This window comes from Aptenodytes forsteri, unplaced genomic scaffold (genome assembly GCF_000699145.1).
Source record: "Aptenodytes forsteri isolate BGI_AS27 unplaced genomic scaffold, ASM69914v1 Scaffold84, whole genome shotgun sequence".
Taxonomy (NCBI): Eukaryota; Metazoa; Chordata; class Aves; order Sphenisciformes; family Spheniscidae; genus Aptenodytes; species Aptenodytes forsteri.
Genome location: NW_008795492.1, coordinates 4,327,680 through 4,346,042, shown reverse-complemented (window position 1 = coordinate 4,346,042; position 18,363 = coordinate 4,327,680). Strand labels below are relative to the sequence as shown.

The 18,363-nt window shown below is 39.7% G+C and overlaps 2 protein-coding genes across 2 annotated transcripts in view; one reads left to right on the top strand and one right to left on the bottom strand.

Annotated features, from left to right (window-relative positions):
- Positions 1-788: 788 nt before the first annotated feature.
- Positions 789-5,235, top strand: NUBP1 (nucleotide binding protein 1). Its single transcript, XM_019472684.1, has 7 exons — positions 789-842; positions 1,620-1,710; positions 2,055-2,209; positions 3,323-3,433; positions 3,557-3,659; positions 4,394-4,477; positions 5,067-5,235. The coding sequence occupies exons 1-7, from the start codon at positions 789-791 to the stop codon at positions 5,117-5,119; spliced, it is 651 nt and encodes a 216-aa protein (XP_019328229.1). The 3' UTR covers positions 5,120-5,235.
- Positions 5,236-5,288: 53 nt separating this feature from the next.
- Positions 5,289-18,363, bottom strand: part of TVP23A (trans-golgi network vesicle protein 23 homolog A) — a 13,713-nt gene continuing 638 nt past the window's right edge. Inside the window, exons 2-7 of the mRNA XM_019472663.1 lie at positions 18,239-18,357; positions 13,406-13,550; positions 12,357-12,446; positions 8,651-8,776; positions 6,823-6,952; positions 5,289-6,397 (exon numbers count right to left, since the gene is read on the bottom strand). Of these exons, the coding sequence (XP_019328208.1) occupies positions 6,336-6,397; positions 6,823-6,952; positions 8,651-8,776; positions 12,357-12,446; positions 13,406-13,550; positions 18,239-18,357 (672 nt within the window). The 3' untranslated portion in view covers positions 5,289-6,335. The remainder of the gene's footprint in view (positions 6,398-6,822; positions 6,953-8,650; positions 8,777-12,356; positions 12,447-13,405; positions 13,551-18,238; positions 18,358-18,363) is intronic.

Sequence of the window (18,363 nt, the reverse complement as noted above, 5' to 3'; positions counted from 1 at the left end):
AGCTGGCAGGGCGAGCACCGGCCCCGCGGCACACCGGGGATGACCGGGCGGGGCATGACTGCGCTGATCGTGTTCCCCTTCTCGTTAAGGGTTTGAAATTACTTCCTGTGTTATTGTTAGTGTTTTCGTTGCGTGAGTTAGACTTTGGAAGCAGTCCTGTGCGAGCTTGTTTGCAGTGGGGTGGGTTGGTTGGTTTGTTTTCCAGGTTGCTCTGCTGGACATAGATATCTGTGGGCCGTCAATCCCTAAAATGATGGGTCTGGAAGGAGAACAGGTAAGTGAATGCTCGAGCATGTTCTTCAAAGGCTTTCTGCTCAATTTTTCATTAACGTTTCAGGGTTTTGTAGACTTAAAGCTCCTAAAAGGACAGCGTACTGCGAAACGTGTGTGGTAGCGGGTGGGGAAATACAGAAGGTGAGATGGAGAAGTTCAGCGTAATTTAGTCTGTAAAAGAGTTGTCTGCTTTCAGGATGAGCAGTTCTGCAAACCAACGTTTGCTGCATATCAGCCACGTATTCGCGACTACTTAAAACTTAAGTAATGTTAGCATGATGCTCTTTATCCGCCCTAGAATACTTCATATAAATACATAAAGTCATGGGTAAATTTCTTGCAAAAGGGTTGAACAGTTATCATTCACTTATTAATGGGGATCTGGCCCTCCCGCAGTTTTTGACTCAGCTGCTCCAGTAAAGCGGTATCGTACTATAGGCAGGATATCTACCCATAAAACACTTCTTTACGTTCACGTTTTATGTAACGTCTGTATTTATTTCTAATGTAACTTTATGTATCACGTCAATTTTCAGGTTCACCAGAGTGGATCTGGATGGTCTCCGGTGGTAAGTTGGTGCAGCTGTTTCAGAAAGTTTGTTGGGTTTGTTCGGGTTAGGCTCTGTCTTATAAGGTGAAAAACCAGTGAGGGAGGGGCAGAGGGTACTTCTGTTAATTCCTTTTCTAATGACGTCAATATCCAGAGCCTGTAGAATCTGGATATAGGCTGTATAGATCGGAGTGTTAAATTTGTTTTGTTCATCATAATAATACTACGTTTCTAAAATAGGTTCGTTATTTTAAGTATCTCTTGTTTACCAGCTTTCCTACTGTACTACGGGCAATAAATATGTTACTTGATTTCATTGGTTTTGGTTATCATGCAGCTGTACAGTATGACACCTTTTCCGTGACAGACAAAGAGTAACTGACACCCAGGAGAAACCTCATTAATCTTTAGAAAACGCAGGGAAAGTTTTGCAGGCGTGTTGGTTGTCTAAAGATGACCTTTAGTGTGTACGCTGTTAAAAAGACAGCTTGGTGCTAAGAGGGAAAGCTGCTTTTATCCTTACGCTGTCTACAGTGATTCCATAAACCACTGTAAATCTTAACGGCAACTAGATTTTTTTCAGTCTGTGAATGTAGCTGGTGAGCGTTGCACCAAAATTGCAGTTTTCGATGCCCTTTGGTAAAAGAGAAGCGTAAGGTTCTCTGCCTTTATTTTCTTAATGTCTTCCCCCCACGTCCAGACTGCTTTTTCTGTAAAACCTGGGTTTAGAGTTGGTTTCTCTACTCTTTCTTTACTGTTCCATATGCTCTACTGAGTTTCTCTACTTCTTTTTTAGTATGTTGAAGAAAACTTAGGTGTCATGTCTGTGGGGTTCTTGCTTAGTAGTCCTGATGATGCTGTCATCTGGAGAGGACCGAAAAAAAATGGTATGTATCAAGTGTTTTCAACAACAATTTATGTACTTGAAAGATTTAGTATCACGAGCTTGTTTAATAATGTAAATATAGTATAGTAAGCTATAGGGAAAAAATGAGTGACTGGTTACTCATTTTCTTTAGCTGAACATATCCATTTGATGAAGTTAGAAGGTTAAATGCTGTATTGGGTTGGGGTTTTTTTAAAAGCCTTGGCAAAATAAGCATTTCTGTACTTAAGTTGATAAGTCAGAAGAATCTGTACAGCTAGACTATAAAATTTGAAGTAGACCCTCAAATTTGAAATATAGGGAGATATTTTTTTCTCTCGTCCACATTCTTATCCTTTCTTTCAGGGTTGATCAAACAATTTCTTCGTGACGTGGACTGGGGTGAAATCGACTACCTGATTGTAGATACGCCTCCAGGAACATCAGATGAACACTTATCTATCGTGCAGTACCTCAGTGCAGCGCACATAGATGGTGCTGTTATAATCACTACCCCTCAGGTATGAGAACTTAATCTCCATTGATAGAAGCATCGCGGCCGTTAAAGCCAATCCTTGTGTTAGAGTCTCTATTTCACTTCAAAGAAATGATGGGCCAGAATCTGAGGGAGTTGACTTTCTTGTTTTGTGCCTGCAGCTGGCTGGTTTATGAGTTAGGTGGGTGTCCTGGTGGAGTAGGGGATCTGAGTGGGTCACTAAACCACTGAGCAGTTCACAATCAAAAGCCGTCATGATCTGTGTGGTGAAGGGAAGCGCAGTATTTCACTTCCTTCTTCGAGATTAGAGTTCACATCACTGCCAATTTGTAATTCACTTGCCAACGGCTTAATGTTCAGAAGTCGGTAGGAAGTTTAGTTTTTAGGTGATAAGATGTGCACTGTTTGACACCACGTGAAGTAGCCTGTTGCCTCCAGTAGGCAACTTGGAGATGTGCGTTTTTAAAAGAAAAATCAGGCCCTGGAGAGCTGAAACTCAGAATACGTCAAATACAAACGTAGGTTTTAAAGCCTGGTTTGGAAAGGAACGGGAGATAAAACTAGCCAGAGACACCTGGTATTTCCACAACAGCTGAAAGAATAAAATGTAAAGGACGTGAAATGCTGAGGGCGATATCATATAGGTGGTGAGGGAAGGAGAAGGGAATGGAAGAACTGAATGAGGTCAGGCATATATGCAAAAAGTCTGAGAGCATGATAAGCTGTTTGAAATCTAATTTGAAAAGAGAGAACAAGCGTAAGCCTGATGGTTCTTGTCCTTGCCTGCTCTCTTGAGAATGCCAGGGGTCTTTCTGCAAACTGAAAATGTGAAAAAGATTTAAATGTTACATTTAAAGAACTAAAGATATGAGATAAAACATAAATATGGCTGAATCTAGAGTCAAGTCAAATTTCAAAACAGAACCACATTCAGTAGGCTAGAACCATTGTACCTGTTCTGTTGCTACACACAGAATTGTTGCTAGAGCACATAACACAGGTTTACATTCTTCAAAATACAAAGAGAGCAGTAATAATTGATTATGAACTGTCTTTAAAATAGCTCTAAGGATGTAACTTAATGGGTTCAGCATCAAAACATTACCGCCAAAATAGCAGTGTGCCCTCATATTTATAGGAAGTATCGCTTCAGGATGTTCGGAAGGAGATCAACTTCTGCCATAAAGTCAAACTGCCGATCATTGGGGTTGTGGAAAATATGAGTGGCTTTGTATGTCCTAAGTGCAAGGTGAGGCTAGCTGTATTTTACAGCATTTTTTATCTTGACGTTGTTTGTATATAAAACATTGCTCCGAAAACACCTCGCTCTCCGAATTGCAATATTTTAACTCTAATTTTCACATTGTCCCAGAATGAATCTCAGATCTTTCCCCCGACTACTGGAGGTGCAGAGAAGATGTGCCAGAACCTAAATGTTCCCTTCCTGGGTAAAGTGCCTCTAGATCCTCAAATAGGTAAAGTTACTGTATTGCACTGCGTTGAAAACAAGTTTTTCCTCCTGTACTGTTGTTATTGCTGGAAACCCTGACTTGGACACTGGTAAATTAGAATATTAAACATTTTGTCTCTTAGGTAAATACCCACTTTTAGGTAGAACATTTTTTGAATCAAAAGTTACTGGAACTGCGACATAGCATGGTGTGAAAAGAGGAAAGTGCTAGGATAATTTCCTTAGCCCGAAACTTAATCTTGATTAAGATTAGATTATGCATCTTTTCAGCTGTATAATCATATTGAAGTACAGCATGTCTTTCTCTTTGGTGTAATCACCTGGAAGTGCAGACCAAATAAAATCGTAACCACTATGAAGAATAGTATCTTGCAGACATTAAGCATTAAAACTAGTGCTTTAACTTCACTGTGAGTGGCACCAGCCAGATTCTGTTGTGGAGAGGGAGATGGCTTGGTTCCTTGCCCACTAGCGATTAGCAATTAATACTTGATTTAATGACATCAAGGAACAGGTCAGTACTTCCAAAATAATGACGGAAGGTTTCTGCTAGTGGTATTCCTTTGTAAAACCGTAAGCTGTAGTTGTAGTTCTATTACTGACATAAGGACTTCTTAAAAGGAACAGATGCAAATGGCTCTTTGGAGGGGTATAACTGGTAGCGGGATAAAGGGTAAAGTAAAGAAAAGTTCCTCTTTTCCCCTTGCTTTCCTTTCATATTTTTCCCTGTCCTTCAAGGAAAAAGTTGTGACAAAGGCCAGTCTTTCTTGTCTGAAGCACCTGAGTCTCCAGCTACATCATCTTACAGGAATATCATTCAAAGTAAGTCTGAAAATCACCGTGCAAATGAATCCTCTCGGTTCTGAGCACTTCTGCAATATATAAACGTGCTAAACAGAATTACGTTATTCTGCCACAAATAATAAAAATCGTAGATGTGCATGGCGATTATGAAGGTAACATGCAAATACTGAGTTCACTTCTGGGCATCAGTTGCGACAGGCTTTTAAAGCGATAACGAAATTGTATTTGGTAACTGGTTTCAGTGTTTGGCTTCAGTCATTAATTTTCAGAAGAGAGGAGTGTGTACTTGCTCTCACAGAAAAGTTCTAAGATTCTCCAGCAGGCCTGTTGAGGGGTGCTCGCCGTAGCTGATAGGATACAGCTGGCTAATTACTGTCTCCACTTCTCATTGTAATTGCACAAAAAAACCCATACAAAAACTACCTAAAGAGCTGGTGATGTGCAGTTTAAAAATACAAACAGCTGGGAGATTCCTGAAGCCATTTGCACTGTGATAAAGGCCCGACTTGTGATACTTGCACCAAGGGGGACAGAGTGATGCAGCAATAACAAACTCCTGATGTGCAACTGAAATGTTACTTCTATTACTTCTTCCCTGTCTTTGCAGGAATTCAGGAATACTGTGATCAACACCATTTTCAAGAAGAAAAGATCATCTAATGTATGAATGGAATAAAAATGTAGTTCATGTTTAATTATAGAAAAGTAACTTATGCCTTGATTTAATAGAAGGAATGTATTCTTTTTGTATATTGCAAATAAATTCTTAATATAAATGTTCTCGCCTTTGGTTTTTTCCATAGTTTGAGATTCTTGTAGTTCACCGGTGGTCTCAAAGCTTGCTAGAAAGCTATAAAACCGAGTCTTCATCTCTGTTACGTAGGATCATCTGCATCCAGTGTCATAGTACTAATAACCTGAATATGAAGTTGGCGTTTGAAGACGTGCGTATACAAGATGTTCTTTAGAAAGCTGAATATAAAATATGCTTCGTGGACATTGGGGCGCTGTGTCTAATGTATCTACTATGCACCCGTAGCAGGCTCTGGCCCGCCTTCTGCGCTAGGATGAAGTGCAATGCCCGCTCTCTTTCTTACTGAATAACATCATTTCAGTATCTTTCAGTGGAAAAGATCTATATTTAGAGTGAAATTTAGTGTAGTATTGTCTCCTTTCTTTATAATTGGCATCAGTTTTGAAATAAAAACCTACTAGAGTTCAGGCAAGTTAATTATAGTACCAGTACAGTATTTTATTACAGGTATCAGAATAAGATTAACATATTTTAACTATTCACGCGTAACTGGCTGCTTCACACAAGTACAGTGTGGACATGCTATGTGACTTGTTCTTTCTTCTACTCGACCCTGAGCCTGAACACTAAAATAAACGTTCAGTATCTTTAATAACTAAGAAGCCCTTTGTGACTGTAATTCCTCTTTTTACTGAGGAATCAAAGCTTTGAGAAATCAGTATTGTGTACAAGAGGGAAAGGCAGTTTGACTTTGTTTATTGTAGTTGCAAAATTGAACAAACGAGCATCTTCTTTTGATTACATTCTCGTTCTTGGTTAAGATAATCCAACAGTTTCAGGTTAGTTGACAGATTTTTTTTTTTCTTAAAGGAGCGTGCTCTGTATAAACCATAAGCATTGTTTTTTCTGCCTATACAAACCACTTTTTGATGAAACTTCTAAGTAAGTAACAAAGGCTCTAAACCTGTCAGAATCTAAAGACTCAAACACAAATGACAAAATCCTTATTATTTCATGCAGGCATAATTCTAGAAGAGCTTTACTTAAATATCTTCATATGGAGAACGGCTTTCATAAATGCATATTTTTACTGCTCATCCTTGTTAGTTCTTCCTCATTTGCTTATCTAGTGCCTGTCTTCCCGTGTTCTTCAATGCGGTCTTCTGAAATTCTCCTTGTCTGTCCTGTAGAATGAACACAGGAAGCGTGGCTGTTAGCATAACCGAGAACGTAGGACTCTTACCAAAAGCAGGGAAGAGCCTGGTGGAAGCCTGCGGGTTGAAGATAGCTCTCCCAGCTGTGCCTAGGCAGAGGCTTTGTAATACCTCAGAAGGCATCCCTCCAAGGATTTAACTTAGAGGACATTCTTCGTGGGGCTTGGAAGCAGCTCAGTTGTGAAGCTTCAGCAGGCTTCTGAACAGAGCGAAGTGACATGGGGCTCGGCCCCTCCGAGCGAGTTCCACAAGAGAGGCTTATTGGAGAAGCAAGATAGCCCTGCCAGGAGTTACTTTAGGAGCTAAGACCTGGGAAGAGCCAAAACCAACAGCATGAGGCAGGTCAGTGTGTGACACTTCATGGGCTGTAGCTGACAGACCAACTCCGTACTTACTCTTGGGAACATCTGCTGTGACAAAAAACCTTGAAGTTACTCTGCTGATGCTTTTTTGTCCCCCTAATTTGCAGTGGATGTAGCCATATAAATTAGCAGTCTGAAGGGAGATCCCAGCTATCACAAGAGCCTGCGGACAAACACAAGTTCAGCTGGGACAAATACACTGCTGTATTGAGACTGTATGTGTAGAATATATACACACACACGTGTGAGTGTATGTATGTATACATACTATTTAGATATACATACCTGCTATAAAAGGGGGATATTCCTTCCGATAATAAATGACCTCAAAGACATCCAATCATGTCAAACCTAGACACTATAGTTCCTTTCTACAAAATGCCTCTCCTTTTATCAGAACAGATAGAAATTTTTTTTTGTCATTCTGTATCTTGAGAGATTTCGTTACTTTCCTAAAAGCACGTATTCAAAAAAGGACTTATTCAACTGATTCTAGAATCATTTCACTTTTTTTAAGCCTGATTTGTATCTAATAGTTTCGCATCCGGATACATAGCAAACCTGCTGGCTTGTATGATTGACAAATGCCTTATTATATACAAATAAGATCCTGTAACTTACAGATTTACACAGAGCATCGATAGACATGAATCGATATCTAGCATTAACAGGCAGTGAAAATAATTAGATCTTTTTGTGGTAATATAGGCTTCACAGCAGGCAGAACCCATCTGATTGACTAATGAAATCACTTACAAAAAATGTTTTTCTTAGCCTCAGAAAGAGTTTCCTGGAAGCTATCGTATTTTCATTTGTGTAACTCACCTTTTACAAGCACCTGAGGAACCTGCCTCCAGTGCTAGTTAGGGTTCCTTCTCCAACCAGCTCTTAGTTCAGCAAACGATCTCTGGTTTTCAGAAATAAAGGTGGAGCCGTGGAGAAAGACTGCTGGTTTAATTTTAACTATGGCCTGTTTAGCTATGCCGTTTTGGGCTCTAGAAAGTAGTTGATGACTTGCAATTGATTCATACCCACAGCTGAATTTCCCGTTTCATTTAATAATAAAATGTAATCTTGGCTGGTTATGTAGCTGCACACGTCCAAGACAATTTTATCTTTTCAAACTGAATTAAGAAATTGTACTTAGCGTGGCTAGAGCTTCACAAAATGTTTTCTATGGTGATTATCGAAGCACCTAATGTTTACAGGGGAAAACATGAAGATTTCATAGACAAAAATATCTCAACATAATGCAATATATGGGGTAAATTTCCTCTTGTATTTAGAAAAATGTGTGGTGGGTTTTTTTTGTAGAGTAGATGGCTTATAAATACAGTAATTATAAAATACATACTTACAGCTCAATTTATCAAGGTTTTAAGCACTATGATACTGGTTCTTTCAAAAGGGAATGGTAGCAGAGATCTAAAATCCTTGCTTTTAAGAGAAAGTAACATTCAAGTCCCAAGGATATGTGAAAACCTGAAAACCAGCATCACTGGTTCATTTTTTGTCCTCTCCTATTAGTTCCCTTTGAATGAAATAAGTTGGGGAAAAGTATGTTGCTACAGTTAAAAAGAAGTCCATAATTTTGCCAACCACTTAAGGTTCTCAAGTTAGATGAAGGACTTGACATAGTCAAGTCCGATAACCTAGTAGAAGTGGGGCTGAAAAGTACTAATCCGTTCCAGAGCGCAGGGCTTGACTGCCGGAAACTCCTCTGATTTGTTGAAACTGTTAGTGGAATTTTTGTCCTGTTGGAAGATTTGGTTCAAAGACTGTTGCAAAACTAACAGATCTGGGTTTTCCCTCTACTAACACTGTCTGTCAGCCATAGGTCTTTCAGTACCCCCAGACTTACCAGCCATTTCAGCTTCAAGGAGAACAAGGTGCTAAAGAAAAACACTGTCCAAATAACTGGACAGATAATGAGACCAAGCCAAAAGATTCGAGCTTCAGCTTCAGTTGAGGCAGCTATTGTAGGCACCTAGAAGGAAAATTATTGAAACTAATAGTCACAAAGACAAAATCCTCAATAAATAACAGATCAGCAGAGGAAGAGCAACGGACAAAATTACTTCTTTACCTAAATTTCACTTTTTTGCATGGAAGGAAGATTGAATAAGAAGAGAAGTAGTTTTCTGCCTGCTGCCCTACTGTACATGACAGCATTTTCTTTTCAAAATGTTCTGGTCTCTGTTCACATTTAAATGAGATAGTTATTCTTTTTGTCAATGACAGCTCCCACTAACACTACAGATTAGTAGTACTTTAAAGTCAAAGTTCTGTTACGCTGATAATTGCTTTTGAAGTTCAGAAATACTGTTAACTTTGAAATTAGATTCAAACTTTACCAAGGCCTTAGAGAAGCGTGAAACAGAAGACAGTGTTACAAGCAGAACTTCAGTGTGAGTACTTCACTGTCGGTAGTGTAGATTCGTGACATGCGCCCTGTTCACAAATCAAAAGTATGGGCAAAAAAATCAGTCCAGAATCAGAAAAGCTATAGTATCTAATGTGGAAATTGCAGTGAGCTGTTGCAAGTGCTAACAAGCAAACTTTAAAGATCCCCCATAGGATTTATCAGTTGGTTCCAGTTCAGGCAATGGAATTCTCACAACAGTGCCCATTTCCATACATTTTCCTAAAAACATGCGGTATCTTAGCTTAATTTAAATCTTGCGTGAAGCTTAGTTTTCTATTATGTAAACTAATACTTCAATTTTGTTTATGAAGTCCACTGATATTCCATAAATTAAGAACTGTGGCTTCAAAAATGCCTGTTCTGTAATACTAGTGCTGGACACTGTAGCAACTGCTGGCATCTCCCTGAAAGAGGCATCATTATTCACGGTGCTCTATTTGTGTTCTTCAGGGAGAGCAAAAAACCTCAAAGCAGGCTGCAAAAAGCCCTGGTTGGAGATTTCCTCAGGGCAGCACAACTCATGTGTCTCTATCTACACTGAAAGGCTCATTGTTAACTCCCAACACTTAAAAGAAACTAAAGAAAGAGAATTGTTCAGAAGGTTCTGATCTTTCCTAGGAGACCAGAATTCAAAATCTCACTCCAAACCTCAGACCACTCAACCACCACTAGTGCTAGCTTCTGAAATACAAGCTTCACAAGTCGAAAAGAAAACCCTGTGGGCTCTTCCACTCTGAAAACTGAAAAGCCTTTAAGTTCATTTGCAGTATCTTGAATTCTCCATGTAAAAATAAGACTCGTCTGTCCATCCATCATGAGGCAGACAATGGCATCCAACTTGTAAATACAGTTAAGTTACTCTATCTTGCCTAAGAAAACCCTACAAGATGCAATAATTACAAGCTGTCTTTAATTTTTTCATGTACCTTCTAAACCAGTGATCTTGCAGAGGTCCAGAGAATAATGTTCTATGCCTTCATAGTTACAGAAAAAGACAGATGTTCTGAGTCAATAACAGGGTTTAATCACCTGTATCCCAAATTACTGACAAATTACCCAGCAGTGACATTGCATTCGCACTAACTATTTAGGAGAAAAAAAGTCAATACACCTGAGAACACTGCACCTAAAAGACCTGGTTAACTTGATGAGCAAGATTACAAAAGGCTGCAGTCATCCCAAGGAAAGGAGAAGAGAGTTGTGATGTTTGGAATGTAAGTGTAAGAATTACTTTTCTTCCAGTAAACCTCGGCAGAAGATAGGATTTCAAGGGCGAAGCTCTGTTGCATCAGCAGTACACCAGGAATTTGCTGCTTATTGTTGGTAAGTGACTTGGAATATTTCTAAGCAAATTCACCCATAAAGGAAGAGATCTTAAAAAGTTGCCAGAGGACTGGCAAAGGAGGCAGGGAGCACCTGACTCTGGAAAGTAAGAGAGTCGCATGTATTCCAGGACCTTGCCATAACAAAGTGTTTCTCATGGATAAGCCATGACAAAAATACAATCCACTCTAATTACATGTTCTTTCTTGTGGTACTGTGAGTTTCACATTAATCAAGCTACCATTTGCCAGAACTTTTGGAAGGCTTTAGCCCACACAGATGAGTCAACTTTGTACTTCTAGGCTGGAATTAACAAACTGTAACAGGTGAACTAGGCTTGCTCATTTCACAGCAACTTTGAGGTCAGGAGGTCATTTTATGGATGCCATTGCTTTTAAGTGCTAAGAAAGCTCTTGCTTACTGTCTTGACTTGATGGAACTAAGAAACTCTGAAGGTCTTCTAGTTTATTTGATTTCGTGCAGGCTTGCCTATATTCTCTCTTTAGGTTTCACTTAGACTACAGGAAGAACGTTAACATCTGTCATCCTCTTAACGGTGTGCAGCCCTACTCTGCCAGTTGCGCTCCTGCTTGGCTGCGTTCTCATCGCAAACGGCCGCAGGGCTGCTAGAGGGCACTCCAGACCCGTGCACTCAGAGTATTTTACACTTGGCTCAGTACCCAGGCTGCGTGCACAGCTGGATTTGCTTGAAAGGAATGTCCTAATGAGTAGCACTTGAAGCAGCATTCTGCCAGGCTCTTGCCTGAATGGGGCTGTGGAGAGAATGTTAGCAAGTGAAAGCAAAAACCTGCAGTCTTGACTCTGGCAGCAATGCCAAGGGCCGTTTTATAGCTTTTTTGCTCAGGGTGTTTGGGGGAGCACTAGCAGTATCAGAATGCTCTGTGATCCAGGTTCTCTTCCCCACCATACTCCATGAGCATGGTTCTAGAGGAGGGCCACGGAGATGACCAGTGTTGGAGCACCTCTCCTGTGAAGACAGGCTGAGAGTTGGGGTTGTTCAGCCTGGGGGAAGAGAAGGCTCTGGGGAGACCTTCTAGCAGCCTTCCAGTACCTTAAGGGGGCCTGCAAGAAAGCTGGAGAGGGACTTTTTACGAGGACATGTAGCGATAGGACAAGGGGTAATGGCTTTAAACTGAAAGAGGGTAGATTTAGATTAGATATAAGGAAGAAATTGTTCACTGTGAGGGTGGTGAGGCACTGGAACAGGTTGCCCAGAGAAGTTGTGGATGCCCCCTCCTGGAAGTGTTCAAGGCCAGGTTGGATGGGCCTTTGAGCAACCTGGTCTAGTGGAAGGTGTCCCTGCCCATGGCAGGGGGGTTGGAACTAGATGATCTTTAAGGTCCCTTCCAACCCAAACCATTCTATGATTCTAAAACATTCTTTTTAAAATACTGAATTGGAACTATTCAGCATTGCTTTCAACATAGATCCTTCCTGAGGAGGACTCTGCATTGGGATTAACTATGGGAAGATATGTTTATTACAAGATGTTCTCACTAGAAAATAAAATAGAACTACCAGAAATGCTTCATACCGCTAGTATCATGCTATGGATATTTATTCTGCTGATGCATACGATGACAATGTTGTGAGACCAGTTCTGTTCTGAATGCTTCTAGAGGATGTGACAATCTGGTGTTCTTGCAACTGAATACTTACTTTTTATCCAGCTTCTATAGAAGATAATGTAACGGTTACAAAGGTGCTCTATTTGTTACTTTATTTGACTTAGTATCAGCTTTACAAGATTTCCTATGGATTCTGTTTGTCCTGTGCCAACTTTTATTAACATACTTACCCTTTTTGCTTCAAACACCCAGTGGCTTTTTCCATCTTCATCAATCTGGTTCCACCAACGCAAACCAACCAAGAGTCTTCCTGTCACGTTCTAGTGACAGACACAATTATTTGCATTAATCAGTTGCATAATTCACTTGTCAGACTAACATTAAAAAAAAAAACAAACCCAAAACAAGCATGTCTGAAAATCATATTCTTTTATCAAATATTAAAATTAGTTCTAAAATCTGTGCCAGCTTGAGCACAACAGTCATTAAGGATGGATGAGTTACCACAAATTTAGAGGCCTGTTCTCCTCTTCTAATATGATAATTAGCACAATAACATTGGTTTAGGCAAGAAATTATAGTATGTATCTTTTCTAAGTCAGTTAGTTGAAGCCCCCAATAAACAAATTTCCTCGGTAAGAGAGAACTGCGAACAAAAACACACTGAAGAAATGGAAGATTAATTACAAGCAAGTAAGCTGCATGGAATCAAGCAAACAAATTAAGAAAATATTTCTGCACCTGGATGAATAGTAGGAGTTTTCAGTATACTGGAGATGCATCAATGCTTCACTTCTACAAAACAAAAGCCTTGTTCCACATGTGGAGCCCCTGGGCTTCTGGGCTGGCCTGACCCACCTGCCTGTATGTGATTAGGGCACCGGTGCCATAGCTGAGCTCCCAGGAGCCTTCTGCAGCTCCTGCGTGCTGGGTCTGGGCACAGTATTACAGCTTTGGACACCCTTTGGCATCCATTACTGAAAGCCAGTATTACTTTATTTCTTTTTTTTTTTTTTTAAGGGGAAAAGCATACAAACAAATCTACCTATGAAAAAGCAATTTTCTCACTATATTAGTAGCTCCCATTAGGCATAGAGAACATGGTGATAAACAGTAACTAAGATATGTAAATGTCTTAATGAAAATGGCTAGACATTTAATATGTCAACAGATCACAATGTTTTTGTCACTTTTTGTCAGTATACATATTTCCTTTCTTGTTTTATTTAACGGCACACAAAATACTTTCAAAGGTAATTACCATTCAGGGTCATCTTACCTTAACTGACCAGAAGTCAAAGGATAGAAGGAGGAGAATAGTGACAAAACAGGCAACAAAGCTGTTGCTGAACCAGTCACAGAACAAGTAGGTAATAATAGCACTCACTCGGAAAAACAGGTGGAAAAAGGTGGCCAGTGGGTGCCTGGAAAAAAAAAAAAACACAGAGCACTTATGAAGTTATGGGACAAGAAGGAACGTTACAGTATTTGCTAACAATGTAGTATAACACAACTATTTCTAGTCTATAATGGTATTTTGGTTTGTAGCTGCTATTATTTCATATGTTGATGTATATCTTAATTATCAAAGCAATAGTATTTCCAATAGCCAACCTTCAATCTCAAGCTGAAAGATGGAATGTGTTGTTCATGTCAAAACTTTCTCAGAGATAGAACAAAATCTAGAGTCTTTCACCAGTTTCTCTGGTACTGCATGAAGGAATTTAGTGGTTGTTCAACACTGTACCCTAAAATCCTCATCGTTTCATGAAATAAATCAGCATTGCAAAGCACAAAAGAATTGAGACAGATCTTATGCCTTTCAGAACTGTTTTGAAAACAAGAACAGAAACTCTGAGACTAAAAAATTTAAAGTAAAAATAATATAGCTGTTGGGTATCAGACAAAATGAACCTTCATATGTTATGTCTGAAACCAAACACTTCCTTTTACAGAGGGAGTACGATCTGGGAATCTCTCAGTTCTTATGAATGAATGTTCATTAATTTCACTACATATTTGTGCTTTGCTCATCAAACAAAATTTTGTCCGTAACAAAATAAAGGGGAATTTCAGTGGAAGAAGTAACTATACAGCATGGAATATCGGCCTGTACAGTAAGACAAGGGGTTTGGAGAATGCTATAACAAGCGCAGTACAACTTTCAGTGTAATATGACAAGCACAAAAACTTATTCTGTACAGTTGTGTTTGTGTTAATTAGTTTAAAGTGACAATTAACTAGAGGCTATTGCATTTAAGTAACTTCTTCCCTTGAAGCTGAGTGAATAAAACTTCTTTTCTGAATAAGACGGGGTTTAAGTGAGTGATTGTCTCATTAAGCTCCTCTACCTCTGTAAACAATTAACAGTAGTATGGCCTAGGTCATAATTAACTATTCAACTATCAAATTTGTTATTCTATTATTGTGTATAATAAAATTATACATATAACATATACACAATTATTATTTATTATAAATTTAAATTATAATTTGATTTAAATTATAATAGTTACTACATTTATATCTTTATTGTAATATTATAATTCTATAGCTGTTCAACTGTTCTAGTAATTATCTATTCTATAATGGCAATATTGTTCTTGTAGTACTACACACATGACTGGAGAAGCAAGAACGATGCACAGCTGTAGCTTATATTTACTCCTGATCATGCCCATGCTAACCTCAAACTTTCCAAAAGCTGCTTCTGACTTAAAACTAAACACGTGACATTAAGTGAAAGGAGCTTTTCTGTCATAAGCAGACGGGTGGGTGGGTTGGTGGAGCGGAGGGAATATTGTGAACTGTCAAAAACATAGTGTCTTGCTACTTCAAGCCTTGATCTCATTCAAGAAGATGTAAGACCTCATTGCATAAGTGGTATCTTGTGTCAATACAAGCTATTCATAGATCACAACCCTAAAGCGCATCGGGGTAGACCGAGCCTTTACAACTATATCAGTGCTTCAAATGTGAAAGTAACTTTGGAGAAGTAGTGTTTCATTTTGGAAGTCAGATGATGAACTACTGTTTGGATGCTGACTCTGTTCCAATATCAAACTTTGAAGGGTGCCTACTAAAAAAACAGTACATGAGCAAGAGGCTCACGTTTATTACAGCGCTAAACACTTCATTGCCACTATGGAATATCAGTCCTCTCACAAGGATATGGCTAGCCAAGCCAAAGACAAGGACTTGCAGGTTCTTGTCCTAGGGGAGGAATATGGAGATATATCAAAACTTGCACCTCATTCTTTGGACAACTCTCTCAATCTCAGAGAATGTCCAACCTATTTATGCTTTAAAAAAAAAAAATAAAATTCTGAAACTAATGGAATCTAGTAGATAAACTGTTCACTTCCTCACTTAACAGAACAAATGTGTTTTCTTAATTCACAGCCATCAGATGAAACTTACAGCTCTTATCATACACGAACAGAATTTTTAATAAGGAGCTAATCCCAGATAGATAAAATTGTCTTTTAAAACCTGAAGCTAATCCTTTTTGAAACAAAAAACTTACCAGCTTTTCTTAAGTGAATGCATTTATATTGAAATCAATTGTACTTCATAAAATTTTTTTAAAAGCTAATTTCCAGAAATATTATGGCATTAAGAAATCATTGTATAAACTAACATGATTTCTTGTACTAATGAAAGACAGTATAGGCTTTAAAACATGATAACTTTTCTTCTTTTTCTTTTTTTTTTTTTTTTTTTTTTTTTTTCATTCAAATCCAATAAAGGATAAAGGTAACTAAAACTCTGCACTGGCTCTGCTTGGCATACATTTGCTCCTGAAAGCATAGCAACCCACTTGCTTGGACCTTTAGTTACGCTGTTGCATCTAAACACCCATATAGTGTAGAACTGGAGCCTTGAGGCTAAATGATTACCGTTTATCTCGTTACAATAACCTCCGTTCAGTTTGCAAGCACGATGCCTATTAGGATAGGAATGAGCTGTTATGAATTTAGTTGCACCCCATATTAAGGAATCAAATTGGGCCAACCCTAAGGTATACCACTGAACCACAGGAGAATCATTCCCAGTACCTGCTCAGAAGTGCCATGGCAGCAGTCTACGTGCTGCTTTTTATATCTCTGGTACTTCAAACGTATCTAGGCAAATTTTGAACAAACAGGCTCTTTGGCTTGATCACCTTGTGTTACCTGGCTGATTTGAAAAAGAAGCAATCATATGCTCCTACCTGTTCCAGATCAAATGTTCTGATACTGCAATGAACTGCAAACGTGGTGTAAGTTACCTCTTTTCCTAGCCTTCTTATGAAAGTAGCCACTAACTAAATCACTATCCGCATACCTTTTGCTTTTAAGGAGCAATTGCATATACCTTGGAGAATCACAAAAGCACAATTTGTCATAGCTTATGCAAATTCTAACCAAGTTAAAGATATATGAGATTGGGATAAAGTTAAAGACAGATGATTAGGACATGTTGTTATGCTCTCTAATACGACAAATTTTGCAGCACATGGGTGTGTTCCAGGCTTGTTTGCACAATATTCTTCAGAAAAATAAAAACAACTTCTGTGTGAACAATGTAAGGAGTTTCATTTCTGTATTCTATAGCAGAAGATTTTTCAGTATGAGATTATCTTTTAGTATTGTCAGAATGAGGGCAAGAAAGAAGAACAGTCTCTAATGAAATAAGTATCTACACAAAGTGGATCAATTAATAGTATGGTTTACTGATACTTTGCCTGTCTATGTTATCAGGTAGCATGAACCAGTAGGAACAGATCGCTAGAGTAAAGTAACTGGTGCTGTGGACCTCCTACAAACATTTCAGGGTGGCTTCACTTTACGCTAACTCTAGTCTGGTCCCATAGACTGAATGTGTGGCTTGCGTGCTCAAGACACAGTCCTATGCTGTATTTCCCAGTTTAGTTTAATCATTTAGGCCATGTTCTCCAAGACTGTACCAAAATATAAACCTTCATTTGAAATGTGCTGCTGCTAAGACACAGAACCAAAGCAGCTCTGGCAATGTTAATCTTGTGTCATGGCTGACTCATCATGTAGTTGCAAAGTTCAACGCGCTGGAAGGGCAGAAATGCTTCACCAAACACTAGTAAAAGAGAGTAATTGTGTTATAAAGCTATGTGATTGCTTGTTTGCACATCTCAGATAACGTTTGTGTTAGGCTTAACATCTCTTACTTTTCTTTGTTTATGCCTACAAGAAATATAACTTTGTAATGGACCAGACTAAACTTGGGCAAGGTGAAAGGGAAGAAAGCAATATAAATCAAAGCTGATTATATATATTATTGTTGATGACTGCATGCATATGTATAATTCATTTTGACATAAAACTTTTCCCTTGACAGTCTTTGACTGGAGATTCTTCAAAAGCCAGATGGAACAACAGCTCTGTTGCCTGGGACCTCGGTGAGGACAGAGCTGCAGAGTGACACCTCTGGTAACGTAACGGTAGACTGCTTAACCTGATAGATGAGATGGATCAATGGGTTGGGTTTTCTTAGGTAACAGCTACAAGGGTAAGATGTACTATATTCCACATAACATCACATCCCATGGTAGGAAAACATGACAGTTTTATTGCAAATAACTTGCTGTTTCCCTTCAGCTGGGTGTGCAATGCAACACCAGAGCACTCCACTGCACAACTTGTTTTGCTGAAGATGAGAGCTCTCTCCACTTCTCCAGCTCTAACCAAAATACTGTTTGGTTGGGTTGGAATTTTTTGTGATTATGTTGGCTTTGGGTATGTAAAATTTCTGTTTCCAATGGCAGGATGACACTGAGCCTGCCGAGCAGTCGGGCTCGCAGCAGCAGCGGTGCGGCTGGCAGGGCCGCGGGCCTCACCTGCTCTGGCCCGGGCAGCCGGAGCTGGCTGCCCAGCACGGAGCACCTCCTGGACAGAGGCTCCCCAGCCTCCCCGGGCAGCCTGTTCCAGCGCTTGACCGCCCTCCCTGTGAAAGATGGGAATTAAGTGTTTAAGCGGAGTTTCTTGTATTTCAGTGCCTCAGCCCAGCTGGAGCAGCAGGGGCTGCCTCAGGCGGGCGCCGCGACGCTGAGGCCTCCGCGCCGGGGCCGTGCCCGCTCCGCTCCCCGCGCCGTTACCTGATCTTTGCTTTCCGCAGCGCCAGCTCCTCCTCGCTCCCGAAGTCGAGGGACACATCCTCGGTGTCGTCCACCAGCGCCTGCGGCAGGGAGCCCGTCAGCGGGGAGGGACCGGGGGAGCCGCG